General features: G+C 42.3%; 1 protein-coding gene across 1 annotated transcript in view; it reads left to right on the top strand.

Moving 5' to 3' along the window:
• Window positions 1–4,674: 4,674 nt before the first annotated feature.
• The window catches only part of RP2 (RP2 activator of ARL3 GTPase), a 46,084-nt gene continuing 26,824 nt past the window's right edge, over window positions 4,675–23,934 (top strand). Inside the window, exons 1-2 of the mRNA XM_030807472.1 lie at window positions 4,675–4,970; window positions 21,497–22,162. Of these exons, the coding sequence (XP_030663332.1) occupies window positions 4,869–4,970; window positions 21,497–22,162 (768 nt within the window). The 5' untranslated portion in view covers window positions 4,675–4,868. The remainder of the gene's footprint in view (window positions 4,971–21,496; window positions 22,163–23,934) is intronic.

Raw genomic sequence — 23,934 nt, 5'->3', positions numbered from 1 at the left:
ATAGATGACTGAAACACTCCTCTTTCACTTGATGTGAAGTATTTCCTTAGGTGAGTGCAGAGTGAGCAAGGATGTGTCAGGTCAACTCAAACATAGGGAATTTTCCAGCTATCATTGCTGGGGTAATTGACTTATTCATGCTGTAGAGATACACTGCTTCAGGACTGTCTTTTTGTTGTTGTTGTTGTTGTTTTTGAGACGGGGTCTCACTCTGTTGCCCAGGCTGGAGTGCAGTGGTGCGATCTCGGCTCACTACAGCCTCTGCCTCCCCAGTTCAAGCAATTCTCCCACCTCAGCCTCCTGAGTAGCTGGGATTACAGGGGCGCGCCACCACGCCTGGCTAATTTTTGCATTTTTAGTATGTTTAGTATTTTCACCATGTTGGCCAAGCTGGTCTCGAACTCCTGACCTCAGGTGATCCACCTGCCTCGGCCTCCCAAAGTGCTGGGATTACAGGCGTTAGCCACCGCGCCCAGCCAGGACTGTCTTCTGAGAGGTAACTATTATCACTTCTGTGGTCAAGACTCAGGGGACCCAGAGCCATCTCTGGAGCTTGTGGCCAGGTGTAAACCCACAACTCAACATTTTAATGTAGATGAATATATACATTAAGCTGAACATGAAGGGCAGCCTTCTATAGAAAAGAAATCACAAGAATATAAATAGCAGGAGGAGTACAGGCAGAAGAAGCAACCAACTTCTGCCTGAACTCTGTAGAGTTAGCGTTCCCTTTTCAGGACCTGCTTCCCACCTATATCTGTAACACCTGTGTTTGGAATTCACCCCTGCAGCTGCAGCAATGGGACCAGGGGTGCATACCAACCTAGAGCCAATCTGTTATTGATTGGCCAGCGATGTATATGATTATCTCCCTTGAGAGTCTGAGACTGTAGCATGCCCTTGGACAGAAAGGCCATGAGGAATCAGGGTGGGATAGCTGTTGTCAGCCATGTAAATGCTGATAAGTAAGTAGAGAGCTGGTTTGCAAAAATAAGTAGTGATGAGAATTCATGGGGACACGTGAAAAAGAGAGAGGGCAGAAAAGAAAGACAGAATAAGAGAGAAAGAAAAAGGATGAGACAGCACTAGTATTAGCTCTGTTCATTAGCTTTCTAGTCCCCAGTTCTTTACACTTAATTTAATTTTCTTTTTGTAATTTTGTTTTTGGTCAAGAGTGATGGTAGGATGGGAATGAACAGAAAAGGGACTTTATCTTCACTTTTAAGGGTCTCTGAAAAGATCACTCTTGGATATAGGTTTTATTGTAGGTTTGAGCTTTTCTCATTAATGAATACTTCAAAACAGTGAGAGTTTCAGAGGTGGTTTCTCTAGAATTAGTTTTGTTATATTGTTTGTTCATTAAGAGGAATAGCATCACTGTGGGACAGAGCTCCCATAGGCATCAGAAGGCCAAGGCAGATACTTCTTTATTTCAGATGAATTAGAGAGGAGCAAACTTAAGGCAGGAGGAGGCACTGGGAAACACAGGCTGTGGGTTTTTCCAGTCCCTGCTCAGCCACTCTCATCGTGACCACAGATTCATCCCTTCACCTCTCTGGATCTCTGCCTCCTCTGCTACACTATGTGGTGGTCATAGTTATATATTTATATCTGGTCACAGATGTTTTATAATCATAGACCATAGATTATAAATATAATAATAGATTATAAAATATTGAATGAGGGTCTTATCCAAAAACATCTTCACATAAAACTTTCATCTCACTCTGAAGGAGAAAAAGTGTGCACTGGGTAAAGACTCTATTGCCTAAGATCTGGAACTTAAATTTGCAGTAATTTCTAATACTTAAGCACAGGTACTTTTCTTCCCGATTGTGCAATAAAGGACGGGAAGTAAAAAGGGGAACATTCTTTATGCTCAAATTAAGTCGGCTGGGCACTGTAGCTCACGCCTGTAATCCCAACACTTTGGGAGGCCGAGGTGAGTGGATCAACTGAGGTCAGGAGATCGAGACCAGTCTAGCCAACATGGTGAAACCCCATCTCTACTAAAAATACAAAAATTAGCCGGGTGTGGTTGTGTGCGCCTGTAGCCCCAGCTACTCGGAAGGCTGAGGCAGGAAAATTGCTTGAACCTGGGAGGTGGAGGTTGCAGTGAGCGGAGATCACGCCATTGCACTCCAGCCTGGGTGACAGAGCAAGACTCCGTCTCAAAAAAAAAAAAAAAAAAAAAAAAAAAAGTCAGAGGCTCATTTAGGATACAAACTAGATGTGAATAAGTATGGGAAATTTAAAAGATAACCAAATTTGAACCTGAAGTGATCAGCATTTGATATCCTACTGAGATGTCAAAATACTGTTTCTCAGAGAAACTGACTTACCTTTCTTTTCTATTACATAGGCAATGCATTTGTATTGCAGTAAAATTCGACCCAAGTATAACAAATGTTAATATTTAGTGTATATATCTTTAAATATATTCTGGCAAACGCTATGCCATTTGCTTAGAACAGATCTGATTGTTCATATGCAATGCTTATGTCCTCAACGAGTCTATAAACTCCATGAGGAGAACCCCTTTACCATAAATCCACATGCCTCCCACCCCCACAGTTCGGTCACTTTCTTTGGGAAGGGATGGGGGAAGTTTATAAATGCTTCCTTCATTAGCACCCGTGCATGCATTCATTCATTTCACAAACATTGTATTGAGCACCTAGTATGGACTTGGGCCAGGTGTAGGAGATTCAAAGGTACATCCCTCCCCCCAGCTTTCCTCCCCCCTGCCTTTTTTTTTTTTTTTTTTTAAGATGGAGTCTCGCTCTGTCGCCCAGGCTGGTGTGGATTGGCGCCATCTCGGCTCACTGCAACCTCCACCTCCTGGGCTCAAGCTATCCTTCTGCCTCAGCCTCCCGAGTAGGTGGGACTACAGGTGCCTGCCACCATGCCCAGATAATTTTTGTATTTTTAGTAGAGATGGGGTTTCACCGTATTGGCCAGGCTGGTCTCGATCTCATGACCTTGTGATCCGCCCGCCTTGGCTTCCCAAAGTGCTGGGATTACAGGCGTGAGCCACCGTGCCCGCCCCCCCGCCCCGCTTTTTTTTTTTTTTTTTTTTTGAGACAGAGTCTCCCTCTGTCGCCCAGGCTGGAGTGCAGTGGCGCCATCTTGGCTCACTGCAACCTCCACCTCCCGGGTTCAAGCAATTCTCCTGCCTCAGCCTCCCGAGTAGCTGGGACTACAGGCGCACGCCACTACGCCTGGCTAATTTTTGTATTTTTAGTAGAGACGGGGTTTCACCAGATGGGGTTTCACCATGTTGGGCAGGCTGGTCTCTATCTCCTGACCTCATGATCCTACTGCCTCGGCCTCCCAAAGTGCTGGGATTACAGCCGTGAGCCACCGCGCCCGGCCCTACATGCCCTTTATGACATACCTTTTAGGCCAGGCGCGGTGGCTCATGCCTGTCATCCCAGCACTTTGGGAGGCCAAGGTGGGCGGATCACCTGAGGTCAGAAGATCGAGACCAGCCTGCCCAACATGGTGAAACCCCATCTCTACTAAAAATACAAAAATTAGCCGGGCGTGGTGGCAGGCGCCTGTAGTCCCAGCCACTCTGGAGGCTGAGGCAGGATAATCACTTGAACCCGGGAGGCGGAGGTTGCAGTGAGCCGAGATGGCGCTGCTGCACTCCAGCCTGGGCGACAAGAGCAAAAACTCCATCAAAAAAAAAAAAAAAAAAAAAAAGATATACCTTTTTGATCTCAGGAAAGTCACAGTTCGAATAGGGAAACAATACACAATTAACTATTTTACTAAGTACTTGTGCAATTTTAGAGCCATATGTGAAAGTCTTAAGAAAACACAGAAGCAGCCTGGGGTGAGGTGGGTCCTGCCTGTAATCCGAGCACTTTGAGAGGCTGAGACAGGATGATCGCTTGGGCCCAGGAGTTCAAGACCAGCCTGGGCGACATAGCAAGACCCCATTTCTACAAAAGTAAAAAAAAAAAAATAGGTGGGCATGGTGGTGCTTGCTTGTAGTTCCAGCTACTCAGGAGGGAGGCTGAGGCAGGAGGATCGCTTGAGCCCAGGAAGTCAAGGTTGCAAGGTTGCAGTGAGTTATGATTGTGCCACTGCAGCCTGAGTGACATAGCGAGACCCTGTGAAAGAAAAAGAAAGAAAGAAAGAAAGAAAGAAAAGAAAGAAAGAGCACAGAAGAGGATTGGGAGGTTATGGGGTACAATTCTTGAGGGGGTGACCCTGGCCAGGCAATGAGAGGGCGGTAGGAAGGGTGATGAGGGGAGAAGAGGATTTAGAAATACAAATTTCAGGGTCTTCTTGTGTCAGCGGGAATTTCTGTCCCTCACAACTTTCATCATAAGATAAATCTAATGTTCAACTAGAGACCTCTCCCGCGCCTTGAACTTGCAAATTTATGAATCAGGGGCAAAAAAACCCGGATGCCGAGCCTGGCCTCCCACCAGCTAGAGAGCCCACCAAGTCCCGGGAGGGGCGGGGCCAAGGGCGGTCCGTGCCACAGCTGTGGGCGGGGTTGTCCGTGCTTGCGACAGAGCCGGCCCGCCCCGCCGCCGGGGCCTGTCGCAGGAGCCAGGCGTGGACTGGTGTGTGGGTACGTCGGCCTCTCTTCATAGGCCGCACAGGATTGCTCGAGAGGCTTTGATTGGCTCAACAGGCGCTGAGCGTTCATTGGTTGCGCTGGGTCGTCAGGGCGACGAAAAAGGGGAAGGGGTGCTGGGCCTGGCGGGCAAACTAAGGTTGCGGACTGTTGGGCGGTTCCGCGGGGCGTTGTCCGGAGAGCTGCGAGGCCGGGGTTCCCAGGGTTCACACCACACTCTAGGAAGTGCCTGAGCGAGTGAGCTGGCCAACGAGCTCCGCGGGCTGGGACCATGGGCTGCTTCTTCTCCAAGAGACGGAAGGCTGACAAGGAGTCGCGGCCCGAGAACGAGGAGGAGCGGCCAAAGCAGTACAGCTGGGATCAGCGCGAGAAGGTAATGAAAGTCGTGTAGCCGCCCTCTCAGCCTCCCTGAGCCGCTCCGCAAGGGTCCCTTACGGCCCGGGACCGCTGAGGGGGCCGACCCAACTGCTGCCGCACCCTCTTGAACGCGGATAGCTGAAGTCGGGGTGCACGACTTTTTTGGGGAGCGGGGGCGTGAAGTACAGCGCTACAGAGGGCGCCCAGAGGGCTGTGGAGCTCCGGAAGGAGCCTTAGGAGTTTGTTGTCGTGGTAGACAGACTCCCCCGGGAGCTTTCTCTGGCTCCGAACCCTGCCTTGCCGTGACATCCTGTTGGAGATTATCGATTCGAGAGAGGGAAAGAGCCGAGAACGCCCTGAATCTCAAATCACCTCGTTTCACCCACTGGCAGCATCAAGCGGGGTTTTGTCCAGTCGTCGAGTTACGTATATGGGACTGATTCTCATCTCTTCCGGGGCTTAATGTTCTGTGGCTGTTTTCTCTTTTGTCTGCCCTCCCCGGCAAATCTCTTTGGTGCCTCATGATATATTTCACTGCTGAATGTTCTCAATTACCAAGTGGACTGTTTAATGTACAGCTTTACTCTCCCTCCTCTTCCAGTTATCCGAAAGAAATAATGAATATCGCATCAGTCCTGGAATGTGTATTAAGACCGTAAGGTGAAAATAAGTGGCATAAACCAGGCAGTATTTTACTGCTGGTTTAAATGAATGAAAACGCTCTTATTTTTATTTTTGTATATAGCCAGAAACCAAAAAACTTTGAAAACCTCCATTAGTCTTACACAAAACACACTCGGTCATGCATTTCATAATAGTTCCTCTTTCTACATAGTTCTCCATTTGTGTTTACTAAACTACTTTGATGGACTTATCAATTATTTCTCCCAAACAAAATGAGAGATTTTTCAAATGGGTATTATGAACAGTTAACTCCTTGCTTAAGGCAACATATCGTTACCCAAGATTACTTTATAATAAATGTATTAACGTTTTGGAATCACAGACCTTTCTGCATGATTTCCAATCCCCAGCAGAATGTATTCAGGTAAGCTCTAGTCTCTAAGAGTCAGAGTTAAGAAATTGAAAGCTTTTTGCAGCTTTTCTCAGCCCTGTCTTTCTGCCCCTACTTCTCATACACACCCTTCTTGGGTCACATGGTACCTTTATTCTCTGTTAGTCATACTTGATAGTAGCATTTTATAATGTAGGGGAAGAAAGTACTATGCTTTCTATTTCACAAGAAGATTGCACCTGTCATTTAAAGTTATTTGATGGGCGGTTTTTAAAAGATATCATTTTCCTCAGCCTTTGGCTTTCTAACAATGTTCTTTTAGCTTGAATTGTCTGCCATAGAGAAAGTTGTGTATTTCATTTTTATTTTAGTTTTTTCTTTTGAACTCAGGCTAAATCTAAGCTAAATAAAATGCCTTTATTATTTATAGTAGTCTTGGCTGCCTATGACTCATCGTTTCACAATAAATTGTTTTACAGTTAATGTTTATTAACATAATATTCAGGTTAGTTAGGATTTCTCATGTTAATCCTTCTTTCAGATAAGTGTGTGTGTCCTGTGATTTTTTTTCTTCTTTTGCCCATTGGCTAAGTAAATGCATTGAGAAATATAATATTGGACACCAACATCTAAGCTTTTTCCCCACAAATGAGTGTGTAATAAACTTTCAATTGTAGAAACTGTTTTGAGCTTACAGAGAACCTTCTTTTTGAGAACACTACTGAGTTCTGTAGTTGTAGAGATGTAAGAGATGTTATTGGATATATAAAATAAGCTCATGCTTCTGAGTGTGTGCATAATAAAAGTTAAAATCTTGATCAACTCAGCCAATCAAAATGAGAATTTCTAACCAAATGAGCATTCTGAAAAAAACCCCAGTTTTCAAATCTTTTGGACTGTTGAATTACCAGCTTACATTTTGAGACAATGCAGATACCACATCTCCCAACATAGCTTTTTCTTTTTAGATTTTTTTTCTTTTGGAATTACTAGGAATTCTTTCTAAGGTGCCTCATTTATGATAGCTTGTTAAATTTTATACAATTTAAAATATTTTTTTCTAGGGCCAGACATGGTGACTCATGCCTGTAATCCCAGGACTTTGGGAGGCCAAGACTGGTGGCTCTCTTGAGCCCAGGAGTTCCAGACCAGCCTGGGTAATATGGCGAAACCTCCTTCCTACTAAAAATACAAAAATCAGTGGGGCATGGTGGTGCACACCTATAGTCCCAGCTACTCAGTAGGCTGAGGTGGGAGGATCACCTGAGCCTGGGACTTAGAGGCTGCAGTGAGCCATGATCGGGCCACTGCCCTCCAGCTTGGGCAACAGAGTGAGACCCTGTTTCCAAAAAAATAAATAAATAAATAAAATATTTTTTCCTAGTTCCTTGCCTCCCATGAGGTTAATTTGGGCTAGTGTGCAAATGTTCTGTATTAGTCCAATGATACATTTACTGAGCATGGCCTTGCTTGCTCCTAGAAGACTTCAGTTGCACCTTAAAAGGAACAGAATGCAAATATAGCCCAGAGAACATAAATGAGATATGATGCATGCATATTAATAGAAATGATTTATATTGAAAGTTTAGGCTTCTGGAATGTGGTTATAGATTATAGCATATACAGTTTTAAAGTTATATCAGACAATTACCATTCAACTTGTAAGACTTTTACATGTAAAAACAAAATGGGTTGCCTGAAAAATTTCCTTGCAACTTGGAAAAGGGTATTTACATTTTTCCTTAGGTTGTGTAATCAGAGTATCTTTTTTTGATGTTTTCTTTTTGAGAAGGAGTCTGGCTCTGTCATCGCCCAGGCTGGAATGCAGTGGCGCGATCTTGGCTCACTGCAACCTCCACCTCCTGGGTTCAAGCGATTCTCCAGCCTCAGCCTCCAGAGTAGCTGGAATTACAGGTGCGCACCACCACACCTGGCTAATTTTTGTATATTTTTAGTAGAGACAGGGTTTCACCTTGTTGGCCAGGCTAGTCTTGAACTCCTGACCTCAGGTGATCCACCTGCCTCAGCCTCCCAAAGTGCTGGGATTACAGGCGTGAGCCACCGCTCCCAGCCCAGAGTATCTTTATTGAAGGGCACCCCTTGGGTTTTGGGGTTTGAGCTGTATAATTGGGTCAGTCTTAGGGGACTGAAGCTGGGAGAAATTGTCTCAATTAGAAGGAATGTCTGGGGACTAAGCATTGTCATAGCAACTGACATACTGTAGTCAACAGTGTAAGAAGCTCATTTTCTATTGCTACTGACTTTGAAAAAGAAAAAAGATTACAATTCTTACACTGATGTGATGAGAAATATTTTTGGATTGTAAGACTTGTGTTTAAATTATTTCAGAAGAAATGTTTTTATCCTTTTCTGTATGCTGCCACCCATAGGTAGGCAAATTATTCAGTATATATGTACTCAAACACCAAGTAAGTCTCAAAATTATAAGACTTATCCCTGCCCTGAAAGAGTTTACTGGCTTTCTGGAGTTAAAACAGGAAACATTTAAGTACACGTGAGGTGAGGAAGAGTGATATGGAAAAGTAGTTTTCATCTTCCAGTTATTCATGCCCATACTCTTCCTCCTAGATAATAGAAATGAGGATTAACTCTAAACAATTATGGCTTAAGTGTGAAAATTGTGATTTGAGTAAGGACAACACATGTTGTGTCTGTTATATTTGTCTCATATTCAATAGAAATAATACTAAACAAAAATCTTATACCAGAAATTCAAGTATCTATTGTGTAACTTTGGGTAAAGCAGCCAATCTGTGCACTTCAGGTTCCTCAGCTATACAGTAGGACAATGCTAAAGATTTCTCTACTGTTTAGTAAGGTAAAGGCCTGTCCTGAAGAAGAGGTTTAGACAGTAATGATCACCTCTGAGGAAAGAACTTAAACCAGAGGTTGGGCATGACAGAATTGGTTTTAACATAAGGCAGATCATATTTCCCAGGATTGGTCATCAGTGGAAGGGGTGGCTTTGTTGAGGACCTGATCTCCATGTTAGTCAAAATTGTCGGACAGTTAGGGTGGTAATCTGCTAGAAAGAAGTGTCTGCACTAAGTAAGAGGAGGCTAGATACTGTTTTTAGCCTTCTTTTAAGTATGAAAAGTATTCTAGTTACCCATTGCTGTGTACCAAACCACCCTAAAACTTAATGGTTTAAAATAATGGCAGATATTTTGTTCATAACTCTTTAATTTGCATAAGGTTAAGCAGGGTTGACTCTGCTCAATGTGGCATCAACCATGACAGCTTTCAAGATGGCTTGACCACATAGCTGGCTGGCAAGTTGATGCTGGCTTTGGGCTGGGAGCTCAGCTGGGGCCTCTCCATGTATCCCTGGCTTCCTTACAGCGTGATGGCAGGGTTCCAAGGGCAAGCATCCTAAGAGAGACTGGCAGAAGCTGCGTGGTTTTTTCTAACTAGCTTCTGAAGTGAATTCTTAAGTCACTTAATTAGACTTAATTTGGATGTGGCAGGAGTAATGCTGAGGCAGTCACAAATGCCCACCCAATTCCAAGAGGAGGTGACCTCTTAATGGGAGGAGTGTCAAAGATTTTGCCAGTAGGTTTTAAATCCTCTATATAAAGTTGTTTAAAGGATATAACTAGTTCTTTGTTTATTAATTTTAAAAATAGCTTTTTAGAGATATAATTCATATGCCATACAATTCACCCATTTAAAGTATGTAATTCATTCTATCTAACTGTATATATATTTTTGAGATGGAGTCTCGCTCTGTTGCCGAGGCTGGAATGCAGTGGTATGATCTCTGCTCACTGCAACCTCCGCCTCCTGGATTCAAGCGATTCTCTCGCCTCAGCCTCCCAAGTAGCTGGGATTATAGGCACGTGCCACCACACCCAGCTAGTTTTTGTATTTTTTAGTAGAAATGGGGTTTCATCATGTTGGCCAGGCTGGTCTCGAAACTCCTGGCCGCAGGCAATCTGCCTGCCTCGACCTCTCAAAGTGCTGGGATTACAGGCGTGAGCCACGGTGCCTAGCCGTCTAACTGTGTTTTTGTACTCATTAACCAACCACTCTTCATCCTCTCTTCCCCACTACCCACCACAGCCAACTATTGTTGATAATAATTTATTGTATATTTCAAAATAGCTAGAAGAGAAAGAGTGGAATGTTCCCAACACAAAGACATGATGTTTGAGGTAATGGATATCCCAGTTACCCATATTTGATCATTACATTGTTCTATGCTTGTATGAAAATATCACCATGTACCCCATAAATGCATACTACTATTATTATATATCCATAAAAATTTAAAATAAATTTAGTTTAAAAATAAAGTATATAATTCAGTATTTTTTAGTAAGTTCACAGGCTTATCACCATGGTCTAATTTTAGAACATTTTCATCCCTGGAAAAAGAAACCCTGTACCCATTAGTAGTCATTCCCCATTCTCGTCTCCCCGAGCCCCTGGAAACCACAAACTTATTTTCTGTCTATATAAGTGTTCCTATTTTGGACATTTCACTTCGTTGGGGCCACAATATTTAGCCTTTTGTGACTGGCATCTTTCACTTAGCATGTTTTTGAAGTTTGTCCATATCGTAACATGTATCAAGACTTTATTCTATTGTATGGATATACCACATTTTATTTATCTATTCATCAGCTGATGGACATTTGGGTTGTTTCTACTTTTTGTCTATTATGGATAATGGTGCTATGAACATTTGTATACAAGTTTTTGTCTGGACATGTTTCCATTTCTCTTGTGTACACATCTAGGTTTGGAATTGCTGGGTCATATGGTAACTCTATGTTTAACTTTTTTTTTTTTTTTTGAGACGGAGTCTCGCTCTGTCGCCCAGGCTGGAGTGCAGTGGTGTGATCTCAGCTCACTGCAAGCTCCGCCTCCCGGGTTCATGCCATTCTCCTGCCTCAGCCTCCCCAGCAGCTGAGATTACAGGCGCCCGCTGCCACGCCCAGCTAATTTTTTGTATTTTTAGTAGAGACGGGGTTTCACCATGTTAGCCAGGATGGTCTCGATCTCCTGACCGCGTGATCTGCCCGCCTTGGCCTCCCGAAGTGCTGGGATTACAGGCGTGAGCCACCGCAACCGGCCTATGTTTAACTTTTTGAGGAACTGCTAAACTGTTTTTTAGAGTGCCTGCACCATTTATATTTCCACCAGCAATGTGTGAGTGTTCAGTTTCTTCACCCATATAAAATTTTGATAAAGGTAAAAAGCATAGAGAGTGAAAAGTATATGGGGCTGGAATTTTAATTTGTATTCTGCACCTAACTACACCTCACTGGTAAAGTAATTTAGCTTTTAGCCCTCAGTTTCCTAAGATCCCTTCCAGTTCTTGAATTCTTTGAGCAGCTCATGAGGGGAGGTAAGCATTGCTAGAAACATTCAGGCAAATCTGGATGAACAAAGGGAATGTGATAGGATGTAAAAATAGATTCAGATTAGATTAGATGATATGGGGAATCATTTCAATCCTAAAATTTCATAATTCTATTTTGTTGTTATATATTTCACAAAATGGTAAGCTAATATAAATGTAGTACTTCAGTTTCTCAAATCATCAATAGTATATAAGCTCAAGATACTGGTCTTGAGCTTACAGTATATAAGCTCAAGATACAGGGTAATTTTTGTATTTTTAATAGAGACGGGGTTTTGCCATGTTGGCCAGGCTGGTCTCGAACTCCTGGTCTCATCTGATCCTCCCACCTCGGCCTCCCAAAGTGCTGGGATTAAAAAGCAAGAGACACTGCACCCAGCCTCAGAATTTTTTATAGAAGTAGAAGTTTTAAGAATGAAGCATCAAAAAAGAAAAGGTGTCAGAAAGCTGAAATAGCAAGGTCGTGGTTAAGATCATTAGATACATACGATATGAGTTGAATTTTTCATAGCCCCATTTATTAAAACAATCATTTAAAAAATATATTTTTGACCCTGGTACTCTACAAAGCTTAGTACTTTTTTATTTTTTTTTTAATTTTTTTTTATTATACTTTAAGTTCTAGGGTACATGTGCACAACGTGCAGGTTTCTTACATATGTATACATGTGCCATGTTGGTGTGCTGCACCCATTAACTTGTCATTTACATTAGGTATATCTCCTAATGCTATCCCTCCCCCCTCCCCCTACCCCATGACAGGCCCTGGTACGTGATGTTCCCCTTCCTGTGTCCAAGTGTTCCCATTGTTCAATTCCCACCTATGAGTGAGAACATGTGGTGTTTGGTTTTTTGTCCTTGCGATAGTTTGCTGAGAATGATGGTTTCCAGCATCATCCATGTCCCTACAAAGGACATGAACTCATCCTTTTTTATGGCTGCATAGTATTCCATGGTGTATATGTGCCACATTTTCTTAATCCAGTCTATCATTGATGGACATTTGGGTTGGTTCCAAGTCTTTCCTATCGTGAATAGTGCCGCAGTAAACATATGTGTGCATGTGTCTTTATAGCAGCATGATTTATAATCCTTTGGGTATATACCCAGTAATGGGATGGCTGGGTCAAATGGTATTTCTAGTTCGAGATCCCTGAGGAATCGCCACACTGTCTTCCACAATGGTTGAACTAGTTTACAGTCCCACCAACAGTGTAAAAGTGTTCCTATTTCTCCACATCCTCTCCAGCACCTGTTGTTTCCTGACTTTTTAATGATCGCCATTCTAACTGGTGTGAGATGGTATCTCACTGTGGTTTTGATTTGCATTTCTCTGATGGCCAGTGATGATGAATATTTTTTCATGTATCTGTTGGCTGCATAAATGTCTTCTTTTGAGAAGTGTCTGTTCATAAAAGCTTAGTACATTTTTTATTTGTATAAATTCCAAATAGGCTAAAAGCCTACTGACAATATTGACAGTAGCAATGATGATGTAGGTGTCACTTGGGTTAAGTCACAGGAAAACTCAAACCATAGTGTCACAGAGGCTACCCTTTAGCTTTGCATGCCCAGAACACAATTTAATAGCAAAGATAGTGGATCTGTCTTCTGGGAGGTGTGTATATTGACTAAGATCATAAGTTTTATATTATTATTGAGAGAAACTATTTGTCCTGTTCATTTTCTTATTGTGTTTCAAAATCCTTGAGATTAAGAATTTATATTTCAGCACTATTAGTTCTATAATTATGTGGCACTAATGTTTTCATTTGTGAAATAACCTCTCAGCTACATAGCTATCTAGCCCTGAAGCTGACTTAACAATGTTTAAATTTTAAGTATTTGTTTTAATTGAAGTGTAATTTATATACAGTAAAATTTACCCTTGTTAAGTGTATGGTTCTATGAGTTTTGACAAATAAATACAGTTGTGGAGCTATCACCAATCAAGATATAAAATGGTTCCATCGCCCCCAAAAGTTCTTCCTTTGTATAGTCAGTTTGCTCCTTTGTAGTCAGCCTTACTCCCAGCTCCTGATAAGTTTTCTATCCCTATAGTTTTGTCTTTTTGAGAATGTCATATACATGGAATCATACAATACGTAACCTTTTGAGTCTGGCTTCTTTCACTTAACCATAATGCATTTAAGATTTATCCAGGTTGTTGCATGTATCAAGAGTTCCTTTTTTTTTTTTTTTTTTTTTTTTTTTGAGATGGGGTCTCACTATGTCACCCAGGCTGGAATGCAGTGGCACAATCTCGGCGCACTGCAGCCTCAGCCTCCGGGGCTCAAGTGATCTCCCATCTCAGCCTCCCAAGTAGTGGAGACAACAGGTGAGTGCCACCATACTCAGCTAATTTTTTGTATCTTTTTGGTAGAGATGGGGTTTCAACACGTTGCCGAGGCTGGTCTTGCACTCCTGAGCTCAGGTGATCTGCCCACCTTGGCCTCCCAAGGTACTGGAATTACAGGCATGAGCCACCACACCCAGCCAGGAGTTCCTTTTTAATTGCTGAGTGGTATTCCGTTGTATGGATATATCACAGTTTGTTTATCCATTCATCAGTTAAAGGACATTTGGGTTGTTTCCAATTTTGGTAATTATGAATAAAGCTACCATAAATATTTGTGTACAGGTTTTTGAGTGAACATAAGTTTTGATTTCACTTGGGTAAATACCCATGAGTGGGATTGCTGATCATATGGATATTGTTTATTAAACTTTACAAAAAACTGCCAGGTCAGTGGCTCACACCTGTAATCGCAGCACTTTGGGAGGTGAAGGCAGAAGGATCGCTTGAGGCCAGGAGTTCAAGACCAGCCTGGGGAACATAGTGAGACCCCCACCTCTACAAAATGGATAAACATTGCCAGGCAGAGTGGCATATGCCTGTAGTCCCAGCTACTTGGGAGGCTGAAACAGGAGGATTGCTTGAGCCCAGGAGTTTGAAGCTGCAGTGAGCTCTGATTGCACCACTGCACTCCAGTGTGGGCAACAGAGCAAGACCCTGTCTCTATAAAAAAAAAATTAATTAAAACTTTAAAAAACAAACTGCCAAACTATTTTTCAAAGTGGCTATGCCATTTTGCCTACCAGCAGTATATGAGAGATACAGTTGCTCTGCATCCTCACATCACTTGCTTGGTATTGTCAGGTTAATTTGTTTTTAAGAGACAGGGTCTGCTCAGTCTCCCAGGTTGGAGTACACTGGCATGATCATGGCTCACTGCAGCCTGGACCGCCTGGGCTCCAGCAATCTTCCCACTTCAGCCTCCCAAGTAGCTAGGACTATACTACATGTGTCTGCCACCACACTCGGCTAATATTTTTATTTTTTGTAGAGACAAAGTCTCACTATGTTGCTCAGGCTGGTCTGAAACTCCTGGCTTCAAGCGATCGTCCCACCTTGGCCTCCCAAAGTGCTGGCATTACAGCTGTGAGCTACTGCACCTCGCCTAGCTTTAAAAAAAAAATGTTTGGCCATTCTAATAAGTGTGTAGTGATGTTTCATTGTAGTTTAACTTGGATTTCCCTAATGACTTGTATTTCCCTAAATGTTGTGCATTTTTCATGTACTTATTTGCCATCCATATATCTTTGGTAAAATGTTTATTCAAATCATTTGCCCATTTTTTTATTGGGTTATTTATTTTCTTATTATTGAGTTTTTCAGAGCTCTTTATATATCCTGGATACAAGTCCCCTGTTATATGTATGTTTTGCAAATACTTTTTTCCCAGTTAATAACTTGCCTTCTCTTAAGAGTGTCTTTTGAAGAGCAAACATTTTCAATTTGAGTAAAAGTCCAATTTCCACTCACTTTTTCTTTTGTGGATTGTGTTTTTGGTTTTACATCTAGGAATTTTTTTTCTTTTTCTGAGACGGAATCTTGCTCTGTCGTCAGGCTGGAGTACAGGGGCGTGATCTCAGCTCACTGCACTATATATATATGTATGTATGTATATATAGATACACATACACCATATATGTGTGTGTATATATATACATACATACATACATATACAAAACAATTGCTTACTAGATGCACAAATCAGTGGAATAGAGTTCATAAACAGGCATATCTCTCTTTACATATATATATCTATATCGATCACACTATATATATGTATGTGTGTATATACATATATATACGTGTATACATATGTGTATATACATATGCGTGTATATATATACACGCATATATATGTGTATATACATATATATGGACTCATATGTTTATATACATATATATATATGGACTCACAGTGTGTCCTTGGACAAGTTATGTAGTCTCTGTGTGCCTCAATTTTCTCAAGTATAAAACAGAGATAATTATAGTACACAACCCTTATAGGGGTTTTTATGGATTGAATGAATGATTATAGAGCACTTAGTATGGTGCCTGGTATATATATAGTGCTTCTTATACTCCTGAGTCTTTTTACTTCTATTCAGACTGGATTTTCATTGGAATTAACAAATCCCATTATTTTATCTCACATTATCATTATGGAAATTTAACTGTGGAGATGAATTTTAATGAAAAATTTGTATTGCTGCTTAGTAAGATAATAAGATGTTCATTTTTGTTTTCTGTTAGGAAAATAATGCTTAACGTGGTTTAATAGCTGTAGGACATTAAATTGATATCAGATGAATTACAACTCTTGAAATTTTTCTTTGATTTTTTTTTTTTTTGAGACAGAATTTGGCTCTTGTCTTCCACGCTGCAGTGCAGTGGCACAATCTCGGCTCACTGCAACCTCTGCCTCCTGGGTTCAAGCGATTCTCCTGCCTCAGCCTCCCAAGTAGCTGGGATTACAGGCACCCACCACCACGCCCAGCTAAGTTTTGTATTTTTAGTACAGACAGGGTTTCACCATGTTGGCCAGGCTGGTCTCGAACTCCTGACCTCAGGTGATCCACCCGCCTCAGCCTCCCAATGTGCTGGGATTACAGGCGTGAGCCACCACGCCCGGCCACTTTCCTTGATTTTTTAAAGTATATCCATTACCTTTTAAGGATTGTAGTAAGAAATAGTCTAGGCCAGACACGGTGGCGCATGCCTGTAATTCCAGCACTTTGGGAGGCTGAGGTGGGTGGATTGCTTGAGTCCAGGAGTTCGAGACCAGCCTGGACAACATGGCAAAACCCCATATCTACAGAAAATACAAAAATTAGTTGTGCATGGTGGTGTGTGCTTGTAGTCCCAGCTACTCAGGAGACTGAGGCGGGGAGGATTGCTTGAACGATGGAGGTCGAGGCTGCAGTGAGCTGTGAGTGTGTCACTGCACTCCATCCTGGGCAACAGAGTGAGACCCTGTGTCAGAAAAAAAAAATACAGTCTAAACTAAACTCACTTCATAAATTGCTCTTAGGAAAAAATAATTTAAAACATGACCTTTCCATGTTTGTGATTCTAGACACTTTATTTCAGAACTAGTAACCTGCAGAATTACGAAGGATTTCAGTGTCAGTTATTATTACTTTTTTTTTTTTTTTTTTAAGTGTCAGGGTGTTGCTTTGTCACCCAGGCTGGAGTGCAGTGGCATGATCATGGCTCACTGCAGCCTTGAACTCCCAGGCACAAGCAGTCCTCCTGCCTCAGCCTTCTGAGTAGCTAGGACTACAGGTGCACACCACCATGCCCAGCTAAGGGTTTTTTTTTTTTTTACTCCCCTTCCACCAACTCACTTCAAATGATCTGCTAAGTTTTAAAAAACTTTTTTAGAGCTGGAGGGGTGTCACTGTGTCGCCGAGGCCAGTCTCAAACTCCTAGTCTCACTAGGCCACTGGCCCACTCTCAAGTAGCTGGGATTACAGATGTGAGCCATTGTGTCTAGCTCCTATTACTTTTTGTTTTGAAAAACTTTCAGGAATTGTTGAGAAAGTACAGCAACATAAATCTTAAATTTCTCTTTGGAAGACTGTGCTGACAATCCAAATAGATTTTTTTTTTTTTTTTTTTGAGACGGAGTCTCGCTCTGTCGCCCAGGCTGGAGTGCAGTGGTGCGATCTCGGCTCACTGCAAGCTCCGCCTCCTGGGTTCACGCCATTCTCCTGCCTCAGCCTCTCCGAGTAGCTGGGACTACAGGCGCCTGCCACCACACCCGGCTAATTTTTTTTGTATTTTTAGTAGAGACGGGGTTTCACCGTGGTCTCGATCTCCTGACCTCGTGATCCGCCCGCCTCGGCCTCCCAAAGTGCTGGGATCACAAGCGTGAGCCACCGCACCCGGCCGACAATCCAAATAATTTTATACTACAGAACTATTTAGCTATAAAATCTTTAGCTATCAGATTAATTTCTCCCTATGAGCTAGGAAAACTGGAGTGTCCAGAGAAAATATTTAGGATAGTAAATTACATTTAACTCCTCAGCATTGGCAGCTGTTATGGACTGAATGTTTGTCAAATTCATATGTTAAAGCCCTACCCCCCTACACATGGCTGTATTTGGAGATGGGACCTCTAAGGAAGTAATTAAGGTTAAGTGAGGTCATAAAGGTAGAGTGCTGATCTGATAGGATTAGTGTCCTTATAAGAAGATTCAGTTAGCTTGCACTTGCTCCCTCCCTCTCCTTCACACAGAGGACAGGTCTGGTGATGACATAGCAAGAGGTTGGCTTTGCAGTCTGAGCAGACTAAAACAGGCTGCCATAACAAAATACTACAGACTGGTGGCTTAAATAACAGAAGTTTATTTCTCGCAGCTCTGGAGCCTGGGAAGTCCAAGATCAAGGTGCCAGCAGATTCAGTGTCTGGTGAGGGCTCTCTTCCTGGCTTACAGACAGCTGCCTTCTTGCTGTGTCCTCACATGGCCTTTCCTCTGTGATTCATCCTTCTGCCTTACCTCCTACAGCTATTGAATTACCAGTCTGCTGACTCTCTTTCCTCAGTATTTCTCAAATTCATCCCATCTTCTTCTTTCCTACTAACTACAGCTCTGGTTCAGCCCTTTCTGTATGACTACAATAGTCTCTCTGATCAATCCATGTTGCACGTGTCCTTATCTCATCAGAGTATTTATCCTGACATGTAAATTTTGCTTATTTAAATCTTTCTGTGGTTCCCTCTTGTCTGTGGATAACTTCTAAGCTTTATATAATACAGTTTCTGCGTACCTCTGTAGCTTCATCTACTAGCATTCTGATAGCATGTGTAACACCAAACTACTTTCAGTTTTCCTCCCACTCCCTGAAGAATTTTACTTTGTTCCTTCTGTTACTTTTGCCTGGCATGGGAAGGGAGGGTCCTTTATTCCTACCCCTTTTACCTAACAAGCTCTAGCTTATCCATTCTCACGTTTTGCAGAACTTCCACCCCACTTCTCTTCCCCGCCCCAGATGTTCCTTCTCTGTACCCTCTAAAATATTCTCAGCATCTCTCATTACATGGTCAAGTTGTTTTTAGTTTAGTTTAGATGAATATTTACTTCTTTTATGGAAAGAGCTGGTCCTATTCATTTTAGTGCCTAAAAGAGTGTCTAGCTCATACTCGGTATTCAAATATTGGTAGAGTGACTGAACATTCAGAAAGTTAAGGTGACTTTTTCAAGATCAGGTCGCTTATAGGGACAAAATTGGGACTGGAAAACGAGTACTTCTTTTATTGCCTCATACTGCAGACCAGTGTCCCTCCTAGTACAGCATGTAAAATTGGCTAAGTACAATATCTATTGTGCAATTACTAAGTCAATTTAAGCTCATTTGCTAATCATTAAGATGATTAAATTTTGCTTTGTAAATCAAATTTTTACATACTGTATATATGGGAGCCTATGGTGCATGAATAGTTTTGCATGAAGTTTATATAGTCACAAACAGTTAAAACAGTTGAAGTAGATAAGAAAGTCACATGGAAGAAACAAAAATAGGCTTTTAGTGACCATATTTTGATAGGTCAGTTAAAATAAAAAAAATTAATGTGACATTTTCCAGGCATACTGTTTAAAAGATTATGTGGGCCGGGCTCGGTGGCTCACACCTGTAATCCCAGCACTTTAGGAGGCCAAGGCGGGTGGATCATCCAAGGTCAGGAGTTTAAGACCAGCCCGGCTAACATGGTGAAACCCCATCTCTACTAAAAATACAAAATTAGCTGGGCATGGTTGCGCACGCCTGTAATCCCAGCTACTCAGGAGGCTGAGGCAGGAGAATCACTTGAACCTGGGAGGTGGAGGTTGCAGTGAGCCAAGATCGCGCCATTGCACTCCAGCCTGGGTGACAAGAGTGAAACTCCATCTCAAAAAAAAAAAAGAAAAAGGCCAGGCACGGTGGCTCACGCCTGTAATCCCAGCACTTGGGAGGCTGAGGCAGGTGGATCACAAGGCCAGGAGATCGAGACCATCCTGGCTAACATGGTGAAACCCCATCTCTACTAAAAATACAAAAACGGGCCAGGTGCGGTGGCTCACGCCTGTAATCCCAACATTTTGGGAGGCTGAGGTAGGCGGATCACAAGGTCAGGAGATCGAGACCATCCTGGGCAACATGGTGAAACCCCATCTCTACTAAAAAATACAAAAAATTAGCCGGGCATGGTGGCGGGTGCCTGTAGTCCCAGGCTACTCAGGAGGCTGAGACAGGAGAGAGCCGAGTTCATGCCACTGCACTCCAGCCTGGGCAACAGGGCGAGACTCCGTCTCAGAAAAAAAAAAAAATACAAAAACAAAATTAGCCGGGCGTGGTGGTGGGCACCTGTGGTCCCAGCTACTCAGGAGGCTGAGGTGGAGAATGGCCTGAACCTGGGAGGTGGAGCTTGCAGTGAGCTGAGATTGTGCCATTGCATTCCAGCCTGGGCGACAGAGCGAGATTCCGTCTCAAAAGAAAAAAAGAAAGAGACAGAGAGAGAAAGGAGGGAGGGAAGGAAGGGAAGGAAGGGAGGGAAGAGAGGAAGGGAGGGAGGAGAAGGAAGGAAGGAAAGGAAGGAAAGAAGGAAGGAAGGAAGGAAGGAAGGAAGGAAGGAAGGAAGGAAGGAAGGAGCGAGCTATAGTTTGGAAGATCTAAGAATAGAAATGGCCAAATTTGAAAAATTGTGTTGTAGCTTAATAAATGCTTGAATCAAATTTGCTTGCATTTACATATTGTGATTCTTGTGCCTTCAGGTTCTTCTGTTTTCTGTAGCATATTGCAGAAATCAGTTGGGGTTTAGAAAACTGAGACCATACATTGATTTGAAAAAGGATAGAGAAATATATTTCAGTCTGGGTACATTCCCAATTTCAGAATTTTATTTTACTATTATTATTATTTTTTGAGACAGAGTCTCACTCTGTCCACCAGGCTGGAGTGCAGTGGTGTGATCTCAGCTCACTGCAACCTCCACCTCCGAGGCTCAAGCTATTCTTGTGCCTCAGCCTCCCGAGTAGCTGGGATTACAGACATGCGCCACCACGCCTGGATAATTTTTGTATTTTTAATAGAGACGGGGTTTCACCATGTTGGCCAGGCTGGTCTCGAACTCTTGGTCTCATCTGATCCTCCCACCTCGGCCTCCCAAAGTGCTGGGATTAAAAGCAAGAGCCACTGCACCCAGCCTCAGAATTTTTTAGAAAGTAGAAGTTTTAAAAATGAAGCATCAAAAAAGAAAAAGTATCAGAAAGCTGAAATAGCAAGGTCATGGTTAAGATCATTAGATACATATGATATGAGTTGAATTTTTCATAGCCCCTTTTATTAAAACAATCATTTAAAAATGTATTTTTGACCCTGGTACTCTACAAAGCTTAGTACATTTTTTACTTTTATCAATTCCAAATAGGCTAAAAGCCTACTGACAATATTGACAGTAGCAATGATGATGTAGTTGTCACTTGGGTTAAGTTATGGGAAAACTCAAACCATAGTGTCACAGAGGCTACCCTTTAGCTTTGCATGCCTAGAACACAATTTAATAGCAAAGAGAGGGGATCTGTCTTCTGGGAGGTGTATATATTGACTAAGATCACAGGTTTTATATTATTATTGAGAGAAACAATTTGTTCTGTTCATTTTCTTATTGTGTTTCAAAGTCATTGAGATTAAGAATTTATATTTCAGCACTAAGAACTGTGCCTGGCAGCCAATAGGCCTTTAGTTGATATTTGTTGAATAGTGTTAATAATACTCAAGGTCTGTGTTTTGTTCCTGCAGGTTGATCCAAAAGACTACATGTTCAGTGGACTGAAGGATGAAACAGTAGGTCGCTTACCTGGGACAGTAGCAGGACAACAGTTTCTCATTCAAGACTGTGAGAACTGTAACATCTATATTTTTGATCACTCTGCTACAGTTACCATTGATGACTGTACTAACTGCATAATTTTTCTGGGACCCGTGAAAGGCAGCGTGTTTTTCCGGAACTGCAGAGATTGCAAGTGCACATTAGCCTGCCAACAATTTCGTGTGCGTGATTGTAGAAAGCTGGAAGTCTTTTTGTGTTGTGCCACTCAACCCATCATTGAGTCTTCCTCAAATATCAAATTTGGATGTTTTCAATGGTACTATCCTGAATTAGCTTTCCAGTTCAAAGATGCAGGGCTAAGTATCTTCAACAATACATGGAGTAACATTCATGACTTTACACCTGTGTCAGGAGAACTCAACTGGAGCCTTCTTCCAGAAGATGCTGTGGTTCAGGACTATGTTCCTATACCTACTACTGAAGAGCTCAAAGCTGTTCGTGTTTCCACAGAAGCCAATAGAAGCATTGTTCCAATATCCAGGGGTCAGAGACAGAAGAGCAGCGATGAATCATGCTTAGTGGTATTATTTGCTGGTGATTACAGTATTGCAAATGCCAGGAAACTAATTGATGAGGTAAGGAGAAAGAGAAGAGAAATAGTCATACACCTAGATTTAAAAATGTACCACTCTGGAGTACTTCCATTCTTTTCAAATTGGCTATTGGAAATACAGGCAACCCTCAAGTTATAGTCCTTTGCCACCACCCCCTCTCCCAAAAGATTCATCTGTAAGTAGATTGCTTGGGCCTCAAAATACTTTCTCAAAGAAACTTTAAAAAAAATATAATTCAATTCAGTAAGCATTAAGCATTTGTTTGTAAGTAGATTGCTTGGGCCTCAAAATACTTTCCCAAAGAAACTTTAAAAAAATATAATTCAATTCAGTAAGCATTAAGCACCTATTATGTGCTAGTTACTGTTATCATATTTCACTGATGATAGGATGCCTATTTGTTTTCCATGATTTTGCTTATCTGGAATGCATCTTATAATTGATAGCAACTCAGAAATGATGAACTACAGTATATGCTGGAGATGAAGATACATAGACAAAATTCTCTGCCCTTAAAGAGTTTCCATTATACTAGATGATTTCCAGAGAAGCTCACAAAAGTAGTACTGCTTAGTAAAGCATGACATTTTATAATTATTTAGTGGGGAAATTTCTTTGGAGTTCTAATTGGTTGGGGGTAAGAAAATGCAATTTTTTTTTTTTTTTTTTGTGACAGGGTCTCGCTCTGTCGCCAGGCTGGAGTGCAGTGGTGCGATCTCGGCTCACTGCAACCTCTGCCTCCTGGGTTCAAGCAATTCTCCTGCCTCAGCCTCCCGAGTAGCTGGGACTACAGGTGGGCGCCACCACGCCCAGCTGATTTTTTTTGTATTGTTAGTAGAGACGGGGTTTCACCATGTTGGCCAGGATGGTCTCGATCTTTTGACCTCGTGATCCGCCTGCCTCAGCCTCCCAAAGTGCTGGGATTACAGGCATGAGCCACCGTGCCCAGCCAAAAGTACCTTTAGGAATACAATTTTTGGACCCCATTGTGACTGTGAGAGCAACCTCCACATTATGTTCCTTATTTTCCTTTATTGCCATAGAAGGGAGCTTGATGCAGAAGAGTGAGATGGAAGCTAGGTTGGCAAAGCTCATAGGCTCATGAACAGTGGGTCTTGGTGAGCTCAAGAATAGAGAAGGGTTTTTGGGGTAGCAGCTTCTGCTTGAAAAATAATTGGAGATACAGAGGTTAGGGGCTCCAGAAGCAGCAGTTCCTTAGTTGGTAGGTGCTCCAGTGGGAAGGCAGCAGTAGGATGTATTGATTATCCGTTAATCAGATTCCTTCAGGAGGAATCTGTTTGAATTTAAAAACCAAACTTAAAGAAATAGAGAAGTGAATGGAAAACTCATCAAGTCTCTTTTTATTTTTTTGAGACGGAGTCTCACTTTGTCTCCCAGGCTGGAGTGCAGTGGCACCATCTCAGCTCACTGCAACCTCTGCCTCCCAGGTTTAAGCGATTCTCCTGCCTCAGCCTCCCAAGTAGCTGGGATTACAGATGCCTGCCACCATGCCCACTAATTTTTATATTTTTAGTAGAGACAGGGTTTTGCCATGTTGGTTAGGCTGGTCTCAAACTCCTGACCTCAAGCAATCCACCCGCCTCAGCCTCCCAAAGTGCTGGGATTATAGGCAAGAGCCACCACGCTCGGCGGGAAAACTCATCAAGTCTCTTTTTGAATGGATTTTTTTTTTAAAGTTGGAACATATCAAAAGGAATGATTTTAGGAAAATACTAAAAATGAATACCTCTCAATAGCTATATATTCCACAATGTAGAAAACCCATGTAGAAA

The sequence above is a fragment of the Nomascus leucogenys genome, chromosome X, assembly GCF_006542625.1.
Source record: "Nomascus leucogenys isolate Asia chromosome X, Asia_NLE_v1, whole genome shotgun sequence".
Lineage (NCBI taxonomy): Eukaryota > Metazoa > Chordata > Mammalia > Primates > Hylobatidae > Nomascus > Nomascus leucogenys.
Note: the sequence above shows the minus strand (reverse complement) of the source record. Positions and strands in the feature narration are given on the sequence as shown.